The sequence below is a fragment of the Anopheles nili genome, chromosome 2, assembly GCF_943737925.1.
Source record: "Anopheles nili chromosome 2, idAnoNiliSN_F5_01, whole genome shotgun sequence".
NCBI lineage: Eukaryota > Metazoa > Arthropoda > Insecta > Diptera > Culicidae > Anopheles > Anopheles nili.
This window is the reverse complement of record NC_071291.1, coordinates 11,697,089-11,711,027: the sequence shown is the minus strand read 5'-3', so window position 1 is coordinate 11,711,027 and position 13,939 is coordinate 11,697,089. Positions and strand designations below refer to the sequence as shown.

Here is a 13,939-nt window from a genome sequence, read left to right as displayed (position 1 = left end):
CGAAGCAGAAAATCATAAAACTTGTTTAACACAATTCAATTAAAATTCTGGTAAAGCTTCTCAGGCTTGCCCGAATGATCAAGACCAATGTGACCAATGTGCAATATATTTTGTACGCATTTTGTTTATTTTCATTACATTCCACGAATAAGCAAAAAGAAACATAATACAAACAATTATAAACTAGGGCATTGACAGACTTCCACAGTTACTTATTTATCTTCCTCTGCTATTCATGTATGCTCTGCGATACGTTACTTTACGCAGCATTACTCATATAATCCTCATATCTCGTTTTGGTTGCATGTTTGATGCTTCCCTGTCGCGCACTGGTAAAACAAACATGTGCCTATTTTCTTCTCCTGGTCGTATATTAAGCTAAGTGTCACGAAACACTGTTTCCATTCGAAAATACAATCGAGGAAAAACTTGCGTTTTACATTAAGTTTATATACAGCGAAAAATTCACACACATAGATTAAATAGCTTTTGATACGTCTCTTCACACAAGCACATGACCAGGTGGAGTGATGGGGGAGGGTTTTCAAAAGTTTGGACAAACCATTTCTTCCCATGTTTTCATACCCTTGTTTTCTACTATCCGCCAGTCAAGTGATGGGGATCAAATAGGGAGCATAAAACGTACATACTAGACCCGGGCGAAAATGATCGCCCGATTTGTTCGGTATTAAATATTACTTACAGTGACTACCAAAAAAATCCCGCCCAATCGTACCCTTTATCCCGCTGAATCATTTCTTTATCTTCAGCCCAAGCAGGCAGAGCAGCAGTAAGCTTATTATCCACACACCAACGGCTCCATATCCCATGTAGACCTGTGAATTCGTTATGCTCCATCCTTTTGTCAGCACGTTCCGCACCGCTATCGACGGTATGGTGAATGGGAAACAGTACGCGATGTATTGCAGGTACTGCGGCATACCTTCCAGGGGCCACAAGATCCCTGTGAAGCACAAGAATGTAAAGTGTTACAATCTATTTGTCGGTCCTCGTACGACTCGATCACTTACCGCACAGGATGATCATGGGGTAGAAGCTACCGGTTGCCATAAAATTGGCTGTCGAATGCGCATCGCAGAAGATCGATATAAGAAGGCCTGCAAAGAGGAAACGGGAATGGCATGTTAGTAGCTGATAGTCGATTAGTAGATTCGTTGTCACCTACCATACAACATCCCCGCGAAACCCAGCAGCATCAATAAACCCACGACGGTTATATTGCTACCCTGGTTCTGCGCATCGAAAAGAAACGTGGCAAGCAGAATGATTTCTATGCACTGTAGCAGCATGATGGACGTTTGCGTGATAATGTGCGCCAGCAGAAGCTCCAGTGCGGTTATTCCTAAGTAAAAATGATCATCATGTTAGATGAAGCTATCCGCTACAGCGTACATACGATCACGACACATACCAGCAACGATCGTTCGATCCCAAACACCTTCCAATCGATCGGTGATGAAAATGGTGGCCGTAATTAGCGTTGCCAAAAAGAAGATCATCCTGAGGTGATGAGAATCAGTAAAAAAAAACCCATTATATATCGCTCTTTAATCGCTTCTACTGCCGCCTCACTTACGTCATTACAACGCCCGGTGCCATGAAGTCAGTAAACTCTTCGTCGAACGTGCCGTAAACGGGAGTCTCGAAGGTGATCGGTATGTTGGCCAACTGCTTTGGTAGCCGGCAATCTGTCATTAAGCTTTCGGCGAATTCTCGATATGTCTGCAGCAGCTTCTTTTCTATGAAGAACGTGATCTGCTGATCCGACTTGTCCAGGTACACCTTGATTTCGGACGTGTGGAATGAACCGTCGTCCGCGTCGCGCACGTTATCCCGCACATCCTGCAGGGACTCGGTAAAGTTTTCCGAAAAGTGGATGAACCCGAGAATTTTACCTTTCCGCGCGTCGCGGTACGCGTCCTCGTACGTGTCGTAATATTCCTGCGTTAGGGAGCAATCTGCCGTTTGTAGAACACTTCAAGCGCGCTTATTCGTATCAGTTTCACTCACCTGAATCGCCACGCTACGGTTGAGCTTCTCCAAAAACCTACACGACACTTTGTATAGATCACATTCGTAGTCTTCACGATAATAGGTGGTCATGAGCGATTCGTTGAAGCAATGTCGAATGTTGGTTAGCTCCTCGTTGACTATGCCGAGTCGAAGGCCCTTCGGGTTACCGCCAACAGCGATGTAGAAGCTCACCAGCTGAAATATCGGGTACAGGAACAGGAAGACCATCCCACTGTTTCCGGGGCACAGAAAGGGCATCGGAAATGAAACAAAATTGCTGGTTACGTATAGGCGCATGGGTGAGCACTAAATGATCTGTTCTGAGGTTTTGTGCTAAGAAATATGTAAACATGAACGGAACGTGCTGTGAGCGAAAGATACGTTTGATGGTTGTTCTGTCGGGTGCTACTTTTAGGTACATCACAGGTAAATCTTGAAAGAAAGGACTTATTTTAATAAACACACAGTATATCGTTTGAGAATATTTTTAAAGCAGATAGGTTGAAAATACTAGTGATAAATTGAAATGTGTATACAAATGAAGAAACTGATTAAAGGAGTACCACAATCCATTAATATTGTATGTAATGACTTCATACGATTTAAAAAAAAAAGCGTGTTTAGTTCTCTGGGGTAGTATTTTGAAAATTCTGCATGATGTATATCAAAGGAAGGTTTTCCAATCATTCATGGAAGGTCGTAATTCCCTTCAGAAGCTTTTCAATAAGCAAATTATGTACATCTTATAGCGGTACGCAAGTCGAGAAGGGTACTTGTTTGCAGTTTGTTAACAAGATAACACGATAAGATAATATTCCCTTGTCCCAAAATGTCACAAGTGACACAGCCCAGTGCGACTTTCCGCGGTCATGTCCGTCCAGCATTGTCCGTTGCCTAATCGATGATCGTTCTATGAGAGATGGATAATGGAGATGGCGATGAGATGTAGAACGGTACTAAAAAAGGAGGGTTTATAAAGCCCTCCAACATGAGCCACTCAGCCAAGCATTCGTAAACACACACACGAGATACATTCGCTCACTCTCTCTCTCTCTCTCTCTCTCTCTCTCTCTCTCTCTCTCTCTCTCTCTATTTTCCCCTTATCACGATTTGCAAGAATCCGCCCCAACATCTCGATTCTGGTGCATCCGCAAATGGAGGTAACTATTGCAATTTAAACTACTCCACGCTCTACTCACGCCGGTTGTCGGATCATCTGGAGGAAGTTCTTCGACAGCAGGGCATTCATGCGGCGCTTGGTCGTGAAGCTCACCAGCTCCTTAATCGTGCTGGTAAGCGGTTTCCGCTTCTCAGCAAACAGTCCTCCACCGTCCTTCGCCTTCTGCTCGTTGGTCGCCAACGCCGGTATCACCTTCTTGAGGTCTTGCGCGTCGACGATCGCCCGGAGTGCTTGCGTTTGGTGTGTCGTACGATCAGCCTCCTCTGAGGGGCCATGCTTCTGGCAGAGATTGAGAAAGGCCTCCTCGAGCGAGGTGCAAGAGAACCGCTCCAGTATGTTGGTCGGGGAGTCCTCCGCGAGCAGAATGCCGTTCCGCATCAGGCCGATCTGTGTGGACGGTGATGATGTGGAAAGTGGTTAATAAGCGGTCGGTCGCCCCCGGGGGCAATATCGCCGGCAGCTGACACGTACGAATCCTGCCTGCTTTGCCTCCTCGATGTAATGCGTCGTTATAATCACAGCCATTTTGCTTGTACTCGTCGTCTCGACCAGGTACTGCCAAATCTTCTCGCGCAACAGCGGATCCAGACCGACGGTCGGTTCGTCCAGTATGAGCAGCTCCGGTTCGTGTACCATGGCGGCAGCGAAGGATACGCGCCGCTGCTGGCCACCGCTGCAGTTGCCAACGTACCTGAAAGTCAATCAAGCGATGAAATCTTCCACCCCAGAGCAAGAGAGGATCCTCATCGTCCTTACCGATCATCACCGGGAAGCTCGAGCAGATGCTTGAGCAGTTTGTAGCGCTCACGGATCTTCTCCTTCGACATGCCGTATATCCGACCGAAGTAGTAGATCGTCTCCTTGATCGTGAACTCTTCCACGAGCGCGATGTCCTGTGGCATGTAACCGATGCGGGGTCCCGGTACACCCGACCCAGTCGTACCAGGGGTTCCCCCGAGTACGCTAATTTCACCATCGTTGAGAAACTTTCGCCCCACGATGCAGGACAGCAGCGTCGTTTTGCCACAACCAGAGGCACCCAGGAGTCCGTAACTGTAACGAAGGGCGAGAGAACATCAGCGCGTTAAAACGGGCGCCCAGGCTGCGTGTGTGTTTCTTGGGGAGGGAAATATTATCTAACAAGGGACAGTTACAAAAGCTAAACGCGGAACATTTAAATATCGAGACAACTCGAGTCGAAAGGTGTACTTGGGGTTAGCATTTAAACATGCTCCAACACCAATGAAAAATGCGAGCTTGGAATCCTTACGATCGGGTGACAGCGCATGTTAAAATGGCGTTTTCTTTTTCCTTGCACCATCGACCTTCTGCCCATCGGACGTACTCAATCTCTTTCCACTTATTTGGCGGCAGCTCAGTACACCGCCATTACTCACCCCACGTGAGTGTGCGTGTGTGTGTGTATGTGGGGCTTTTCCCTCCATCGGAAAACGTTACGCAAACGATCCGTGCGTAAAACGGAGAGTAAATCAAAAAAAACACCCGCCCAAACCTACGTCGGATTAGCCGAATCAAAGTGTCGATCGAAAACACAACAAAACCGTTAACGGGCGATCGGCACGCGCGATTGAGCAACCTACCGGGCGGCATCGAAAATAGAAACGCATCGATTAGAAGGAGGTCAACGTCGGGGTGGGTCGCTGGCGTCTGTAAAGCTACCCCAAAATCGGGTGACTCACTTCCGTGGCTGACCCCGGCCACCCTGAGCCGCTACTCTGCAACCCGGGCAAGGTTAATGCAGTTTCGGGCTTTCGAAAGCCACCCCAAACTGGCTTCCCCATGCATGCGGTGGTGCTCTCGAGTTAATGCCATTCTCGAGCAGAGCCGCCAGATTGTTTTTTTTTGCCAGATCTCCAACCCCCGGGTGCAATAATGGCGTCGCTGGCGAAGGTGAGCGTGTGCGAGAGGCAACCGAATGTTTAGCCACTTTTACCTTTCCAGGTGGTTCTATTTTGGACGCTTTTTCGTTCGGCTCAACCGCACTAGCACCATTATCTCACGGTTTCGTGCGAGCACGCGCCCGCGAAACCCATTTCAAATGGGTCAGCTGCGGTAATGGCCACCGCAAGTGGTCAGCTAATTAATGGCACCTATTAATTACGGCTCAGGCTCGATTCCGAAGGTGCCGGGTGCCGGGTGCAATGCAAGGGCACTAAGCCTCGGTTGGGGGTCGGATTGTCACCGCGGTGCCGCAAGAATAGAGATATTAATCCACGATGTTGCGCAAAGGGTAAAACAACAATGCATTTACAACACCACTGTGTTCCACCCTGTTGAGCCACCTCACGGCCAATGGGGTGACAAAGCGGGCGCCCACGAAATGGGGCAATAGTACAAACACACCCAAATAGTACAAACCACCCAGCTGGAAGCACTCATTCTAATTAGGGTTTTGTTTTGGTGCGTATTTAATTCACGCATTGCGAGTTGTTTTTTTTTTATGTAGCTAAATTAGGTACCATTAAGCTCCGCCATCATCAATGCGTTCATGAATATTTGACGCATGGCAGGGTTTTTCTCTCAGATCAACTGAATAAGATAAGCGAAAGATTGCCATGTAACGTGACGCCACTCGATGCGGTACGGGTCGCATTGTTGTGCATAGAATACCACCCAAAGCCACCCGAATCGATGCCCATTAGCCCAGCATAAATGGCACCAACCGAACGCGGGTATGTTGCGAGTCGAAATTCCTCGAAACAAACGAAAAACCTCCACATTCGCCATAACACACTGCACTCTCTCTCTCTCTCTTTCTCTCTGGCATCATCCCGAACCGGTTCTCTATGACACACTGCCGATCGGGGCCATAAATCGGCTCCGGTGGCGTTTTATGTAACCGTCGCTTTTGGCAATAGGCCCGATGGCCCGGGAGCATCGAAAATCAGTCAGTAACACCGCGCGCGAGAAAGAAAAAAAAACCCACCAAGCCTGCGATGCGTGATGAGGCGCAGGTCTGTGTACAATGGATGCTATTTGTGCCGCTTCCAGCATCTCCCGGCATCGGCAAACCACTTACGATGGATGCGACGATGTAACACTTGTGAGCATTTCTTTCACACCCCCTGGAACAATGACGATCGCGATGGACGATCGCATTCATCATCACGGTGGAGACCAAAGCGACCGTGGAGCCGTTGGGTGTACGAGCCGGAGCTTTTCACCTTTCCATGGTCGTGGTTTAAAGGTCCCAGCGCGGTGAAGAGAGGATCGCGTGGCCTTGACATGTTCCACGTACATGCAGGATCGGGACGTGTGCATGATCTCTGATCCATCACGCAATGGAAGGACACGCCTGCCCTGAGCTCACCGTAAAAGGGAACAACATCGCGATGGATGAAGCACACAAGTCCACACACACACATAGGATCACGCATGGCCGTAGCTTCACGAGCAGGTTGTGAGCATCGCTGGCGGTGTCTCTCGCCGGCGCATTTACGTATGAACTTGAGCCGGCAGCTTCGACGTCTGCATAATTTCGTGCACGATCCGGCTACGGAAGGAACCACGCGGGCCCATTCGAAGGGCAAGTGAAAACGGCTTTCGTTTCATGCCATCCGCCACCACCGGTGGCCGTAAAACAGAACTCCTCGTGCGGTCGGCAGGGCGAGAATTTGTCGTTGACCATGAAATCGATCCAACGCCACACAACCGAAGCATCGGTTGGTTTGTTCCGGCACGGTTGACGCGATCGAACGCATCGAAGAGACAGTGTGTTGTAATGTCACCACATGGAGGACGTCCACCTGGTGCACGGTGGCGCATCCTTGGACAACTGCTGGGGGCCCACTGCTGGCCACACTTGAACTTCACCCGTGGGGACCTTCAGGGGACGCTTTCCACCGGCTAATCGATCGCCCAACAGGGCTTTACTCTGGTTCGGAACGAGGGGTTCATTACAAATTCTCGCTCTCCATCCATCTAAACACGAGACGAAAGAGGGCGCAAGAAGCGAACAGCAAACCGGCCAGACCGGTGTCCCTTTCGCTAGGCGAAGAGGCTGCGAATTTCAACACCTGGCACCTGTTGCGGAGGCGAGATCCCTACTTACATCGATCCCCGGGTGACGCTCATGTTGAGGTGATTCAGAACGATCTTTTTGTTGGGATCGTTCGCCTTGCCGTAGTATTTGTAGCCGGATATCACTTCCACCGCAGTCATCTTGGAGCCGGAGTCGCGTAGGCCGGGTTGGGTTGATTTCTGCTGGTGGTGTTCCTTGTCCTGGAAGGGAATACCAAAGTGAACCAGAAATGAGCGTACGGAAGCGGGAAAGTCAGCTCAAGGGTCAGCCGCACTTAATCGATGACAACAAAAAAAAAAAACGATGACCAACGAAAAAGTCCTGCGCCCGCTGGAGCTCGTACTGTTTGTTCTGAGCTAGTGAATATTTGCACCTCCTCGAGTAACGATGTGAATCGGTGACAGGTTTGCATCGGTACTTCTGAGCTTTGACTGCCTGGATGGAGAGTCAGCTTGGTTCGTTAGCGCTTAGGTGCGAATACAAACATGCCGGGAGGGTTGTTCCGCTATCTCTAAAAATGTCGTTCCTGCCCTGGGAAAGACACACAGATTCTAGATTGCGCAAGATAGCTCGCAACCGACCCTGGATGGAGTCGGTTCATGCAAATTCGCCCTTTAAACCGGTTTACAATTCCGAGGGTTTCGGTCGGTGTCTTATTTCATCGTTCCCAATCCGAACGGTGTCCATGAATGAAATGTTGAGAAAAGCGTTCCCGATTGGACTATTTGAAAAGGGATCAGAAGCAAGATTCCAACATATTTTGTATGATATTTTGGCTTTCAACTCGCAAAGTAGTACATTACAGAAATTTACAGCATGTTTCCTTTGCTCCAGGAAGCTAACCACAATAATGATCTTAAGTTGGCGAGCAGTTTAAAAAAATGCAATGTATAATAATGATCGATCGAAAAGGAATGGCATTCTACTATGGCGATAAAAATAAACATCCTGTTGGCGTTTCAGAATAAATCGATTCGTCATCACGTTACCTTCGCGTTTGATTTATTGGCAGTGAAACCTGCCATGCGCAAGGAAAACCTGCGCGACTGCTGCCGGTTGGCAAAAAGGAGGAGCAAATAAAAAACCCTCGATGCACCGTGAGCTCCGTTCATCCAGCTTCCAGCTCCGTACACCGAAAACCAGCCAAGCCGGTTTGCGTGCATGTTGCCCTATTCTGACGAGAACCCGCTCCAAGCTGGAAGCCCAAGGATGCGCCACAACCGCAACCAACCCTGGTGGCAACCTTCGGCCTGACGTCAAAGAAATCACCGCCACTGGTGCCAGGGACCAGGGACGGGCTTCTCGGCAAGGGTCATTAACCAGCAACGCGACTAGGTCAACGAATTCGCCAAAGAAGGAAGAAAAGCCCCCCCAACCCATTTGGCCTCGTTCCACGCGACCAGCAAACGAAACCGAAAGCGAAACGATGCCGCGCAAAAGAAACGCGCGAAAAGAAATGGCCTCACTTTCGTGCCTCACCCAATGCTAAGAAAATTCGCAGCGAAAACGGCGCAACGCGAGCTGAGATTCGCCGATTCGCGCGGCCCCAAAGCAAGAGAGGAAAAGCTTTCACATTCAGCTCGCGGTTGTACGTTCACTTTCGTTCACCTTCGCGCGCGACTCTAGACGCATCCTATCTGGGGCGTGCAGGCTACCTCATTGCTCATCCTTTTAGATGTTTGCAAGGTGCATAAAAGTTCCCGGCTCATGGTCTCTGGACGACGCACCTTTAACACACATCAGGGGTGCGAAACCCACGCGTGAACCTTACCGTTCTCGAACGTCGACCAACTGACCGACCACTCTGTACTCCCGGGAGTGCTTATGTAAGCTAGCGTCAGGCGCATCTGCTGCCGAGCTTGGATGATGTAAGAAGTGTCAGTGTGCTTGCCGGCCAACCCAGCACGGTCAGGAATGTCTGCAGCCCCTGGTGGCATGTCCCAGGACAAGATGCTGCCCTTGCTGTGGCCTGTCGCTGACGATTAATGAAGCAAACTTGAACATAATCGCCCGTTCAAGGTCACCCCTGCCGCGTGGCACGCAAGTACACCGCAACTACGCCGGCGGCTTTAGCCGAAAGGCTCGTACGGTGCACGGTTTTGATCATCGTTCGATCCTCAGCGCCAGCACCAGCTGCGTGTGAGTGTCGTGAACGGATATGCAAATTTTAGGAACACAACGTACGGGGCGGCTCGATCGTTACATTCGAGGGTCGATGCCGTGGATCCGAATCTCGCGACGTAATAAGACGAGCTTTATGCAATAGGAAAGCGCCTATAATTGGTGCACCATCCATCGTGGTGTATCTGGCGGGGTGATGCGCACCTCCTCCTCCCTCCCCATTGCATTCCCAACCCCCCCAGAGAGGGTGGCGTATCGATAGAAAGCCTAATTGGTTCACAGTTCACCACGCGCTTGCGCCATCTCATATCGTGTGCCACGTCGCTTCGCTGGACGTACGCACGAAGGTGATTAGAGACGTTCGCAATTGCGCCAACCCCAACAGCCCAAGAGGGGTGGTTCGTGCATCCTGCCTGCATCTGGGGGGGGGGGATGATTGCAAGATCCTTTGCCATTGCCAAATCGAACCGGGTCGTTCTAGCGCGGGTCGGTCTCGGTCGGCGTGCGCCTTTCGGGCTCAATGCCAAACGGCATTGCCGGTAGGCGATGCGGCTTTTAGAACTCACCCCCCCACTACTGCGCTCCGGGTGCATTACCGCGATCGAGCGTTCTACCGTCGAACCGGCTCCGGCCGATCGAAAGTCCTCCGCTCACATCAGGCTCGATCGGGTGGCGTTGCAAAACACGCGCGCGCGCACACACAGCAACTCCAAAGTGGTTCGCTTCCATTGAAGTTCATTTACTTTTCGCACCGGCTCACCTTCAAAATGCGAATGGCAAACCCTTAACGGCCATGGGTTTGGTGCGGCTACCGTGAGCCTCGCACCGAGCCGTGCGCATTTAAGGCAGATCAAGTGCGAAAGGGAGCGAGTGAGAGAGAGCGAGAGAGCCCTTAAGTACGGTGTACAGCAACACGCGCGTTGCACAATGCAGCAAAACGACATCCGATTGGCCGTCGGAATGGATTGATTCCGAAATTACACACGCATTTGAGCCATGTGCTATGATTTACTACCGATTGCACGAAGGCGCAGGAACGGAACGACATTTTGATTGATCGAACGGACGGATGCATTTATTGTGGTGCCACAATATTCGAGACGCATCTGCGCTGAGTTTTGCTCCGCCGATCGATGAAAGCGGTCTACAGATTACCCCGGCATTGTTGAACGTCGCATAAGCTAAAAGCATGACATAACTTTCGAGGGTATGCTTTAATTGCTCGAAAGCAGTGCGTTCTCGGAAACGAAACTGGTCATTGTGTCAAATAAATAGTCACAAATGCGTTTGCAATTACATTTTTAAATCGTTATACTCCGCGACGTCCTTCCTTATTGCGCGGTAATGCTAAACGATCAACATCAACTATTGCTAGCGTCGGTTCCACAACCGTTACGCAAACAGGGGGTCTCCGTATCAGTACATCTAGAAATAATGTATGCAAAACGCAAATGTTCCCAGCCTCTCGAGACAGATCAGAACAGTTTGCCCAGCGATCAGCGATTTCTCCAGCACTTGTGCACCGTCTCAATCACAGCGTGGAGGTTGAATGTTTGAATTAGATATGGCAAAAAAAAAAACGCTAGACGATCGTTTACATCATCGAACCTTCCGCGATCGGTGTACCTTGTTCACACCTTTATCACGCTGGGCTTGCAATTCCCCATTTGCCTTCAGCGCTCAACACTTCCTGCACCGTTGGCAGTGGCGGCCTTGCCAGCAACGAGATCGATGGTAAATATTTGAATAATCCGTTCGCATCCGCCCGCCGCTAGTACTCGCGATCTAGCGTGACACCCCCGCAGCTCCGTGACACGCGTGACACACATTATTGTGACACATCTGGCCCGCTTTCCGGGGAGAGCCAATCCGAGAGCCGGCGATTGGCCTGCCTGTTGCTTCAAGATCACCTCGAGCGTGGTGTTATTTTCCAGAAACGCGCCGACTCGAAGCAACCCATGGGAGATGAGGCGCGTGAGACGGTGAAACAAAAACAAGAGTGAAAACCGGTCGCCCTCGCACCCTCCCACGGTCGCGTGATCGCTTGGAAAATTGATCCCCAAACGGGGATGAATCTGGACCGGGTTACCTGCGCCGATGGGTGCCGGGTTACGCGTAACAGGATCCACCCGAATCGTACGCAACGGATGGCAATCGGTGTGCCCTTCTCGTGGTGATATTTTCATGCGGATCAGTTTTCCATTCGGCTTTTTATTACCGCGCTACCTGAGCCATCGACAAGCGTGCTCTCGATTAGTTCGGGCAGCTAGATTGGCCACCGTTCCACGCTGGCGCCATCCGGCAAGCAAGGCACCGGTAATAGCTACGATCCGGTCCCGAAAGAAAGCAGAAAAAAAAACCAGAAATAAATTCCCCACGTGCGGCAATTTGGCGATAGATCGATGCGATTGATAGGAACGGAACCATCCGGCGGTGAGCTAATGAGCGTATCACTCGCACAACGCGCAGGATGCGCACATTCCGCCACGCCATAATCGACCCTAATTACCCACCCTATATCGTGGCATTTGGATGCCGTGAATCACAGGCGGCATAAAGCGTGGCATGTAAATTAAAACCCCACAGACCAGCACGCACCGTTCGCTCCACGCAAACCCGGAAAGCGCGACATACACCAGTGCAAGAGCTGCGAAAAAACACCAACCTTAAGCAAACATAAAGCAACATCGCCTTTGCCGGCGTGCGCATCATTTCGCGATCGTTAGTGCGCTTGGATCACTCGTGGCACTCGTTAAAGCGCACGCCGAGCCGCTGCATTGTCGCGGTTGGCAGATGGAGTGACGCAAAAAAAAAACCCCGAGACACAGAGAGAGAGAGAGAGAGAGTGAGAGAGAGAAAAAGAAAAGAAAAACAAAGCAGCATGCCAAGCCGATGTCCTCTGGCTTCCATCGGTTTGCCTCCCTCCACGCGCTAGCCATGCGGGCACGCTTTCGATCTGCCTTGACTTCGAACGCGCGCGCGCGCAGAGAGTGGTGCGTTGCACGTTGTCATAACATTTCAGTTGCCCACCGCACGTTGCATCACAGCACGCGCGCAAGGCCATCGGGCTGGCAAGAATAAGAAAGTCGAAAGAAATCGCCCAGCTGCCGGTCGTTGGGTCGGGGGGCAGAGAGAGCGAGAGAGAGAGAGAGAGAGAGAAGAAGAAGAAAAAAATAATAATAAACCTCGGCGGTGGCCGGCAGTTCGAAGCAAAACACCGCGGGTTTTCCCTCCAACGAGCTCGCCATCTTTCTCTCGGTCTCGGTCTCGGCACCATCGAAGTCTTTCTCATTTTTCAGTGCCCCCTTTTTACGGTCGCCTGCATCGCCTTTGATTCCGCTTCGGTCATTAACAAAACGCGAAAAGAATGCTCGCGCCAAGCCTCCAAGAGAAAGACTTGCGCTAGCGAGCAAGCGACGAACCCTCGGTGACTTCAACGCTTCAAACCGTTGTCGTTAGCGACGCGAGCTACGGCTCGGACACGTTCCTAATACATCGTACGTTATCGCCGTCCCACCTTCCCACTCGTCCCCCAACAGGATACCCGGCCCGGTGGGGCGAAACCGGGACACCGGACCGTACAAGAAAACTAGTTCAAGTTTAACCGATCGGTGGCGTGAGAGTAGGTGGTGGGTTTGTATGCTTTTTTTTTCCTCGCTTAAACATATTTTTACCATCGATATTGCCGTTGTTATTACCTTCGTGTCGTCTGGTGGGGGCAGCCCGGTTGTCGCCACCTCTGCCACCGCCGCCGCAGGCACTATTTGCCGTCCGCCCAACGGTTGGGTCCGTTTCGCGGGTTGGTTGTCGTGGAGGATATTTTTTTAGCACACTTTTCTCCCCAACAGCACGCCGTTCACCTTCACTTTCGATGAGCGGCTCGCGGCCTGCGGCACACACATACACACCCACACGCACACACACACGCACTCCTAATCCTGTCACTTGAGACCTCTGGTTGAGGCAGTACTGCCGGTTCGTCAGGTTATAGGGTCAGCACCGAAATATAGTAAAACAGGTGTAAAGAATACAGTTACAAATAGATGACGTCGATGGTGCGCCCGATTCGCGGTCCCAAGTTGACCACCGTAATTTTGCCTTTCCCCGACTCCACAGATCCCCCTCCCCCAGCACACGCGCGCGCGCCCTGCTTCTGCGGTTTCGCGTATCCCCGTGTTGCCGGTGCGCGTCCGCGATCGTCACCGAAAGTCCCGGAGCAGACGTTGCTTCATTCAAGAAATTAGACAATATTCACTTATGTAACGCCATCTCGCGTAGCGAAAACGAAAGCATTATGTATTGGGCGACGCAGCGAGCGCTCGGGCACGGCACCACGATCGAATGATCGAAGCGAAGAAGCTACCCCTCGAAGACGATAGTGATGCTGATAGCAGCCACCCGGGGTTGGGTGATTGAGCTGGCGGTGAATCGAGGTGCATCGGAGAAGATCGGAGTACACAGACACACGCACTCGCCGCTAGGATCGAGTGGATTCGTTTGCGAAAAGGCGGGCCAAGTGGAGAATCGAGCAAAGCGATTCCAAAGACTGCTTGCCAAAAAGG

The 13,939-nt window shown here is 50.9% G+C and overlaps 1 protein-coding gene across 1 annotated transcript; it reads right to left on the bottom strand.

The window, feature by feature from the left end:
• Positions 1 to 121: 121 nt before the first annotated feature.
• On the bottom strand, positions 122 to 13,210 carry LOC128722218 (ABC transporter G family member 20). The gene is made up of 11 exons (XM_053816073.1): positions 13,076 to 13,210; positions 7,287 to 7,456; positions 3,971 to 4,267; positions 3,686 to 3,905; positions 3,234 to 3,601; positions 2,032 to 2,266; positions 1,598 to 1,962; positions 1,433 to 1,521; positions 1,187 to 1,363; positions 1,032 to 1,118; positions 122 to 964 (listed from the first exon to the last, which is right to left on the bottom strand). The coding sequence occupies exons 2-11, from the start codon at positions 7,394 to 7,396 to the stop codon at positions 753 to 755; spliced, it is 2,160 nt and encodes a 719-aa protein (XP_053672048.1). The 5' UTR covers positions 7,397 to 7,456; positions 13,076 to 13,210; the 3' UTR covers positions 122 to 752.
• Positions 13,211 to 13,939: the final 729 nt, after the last annotated feature.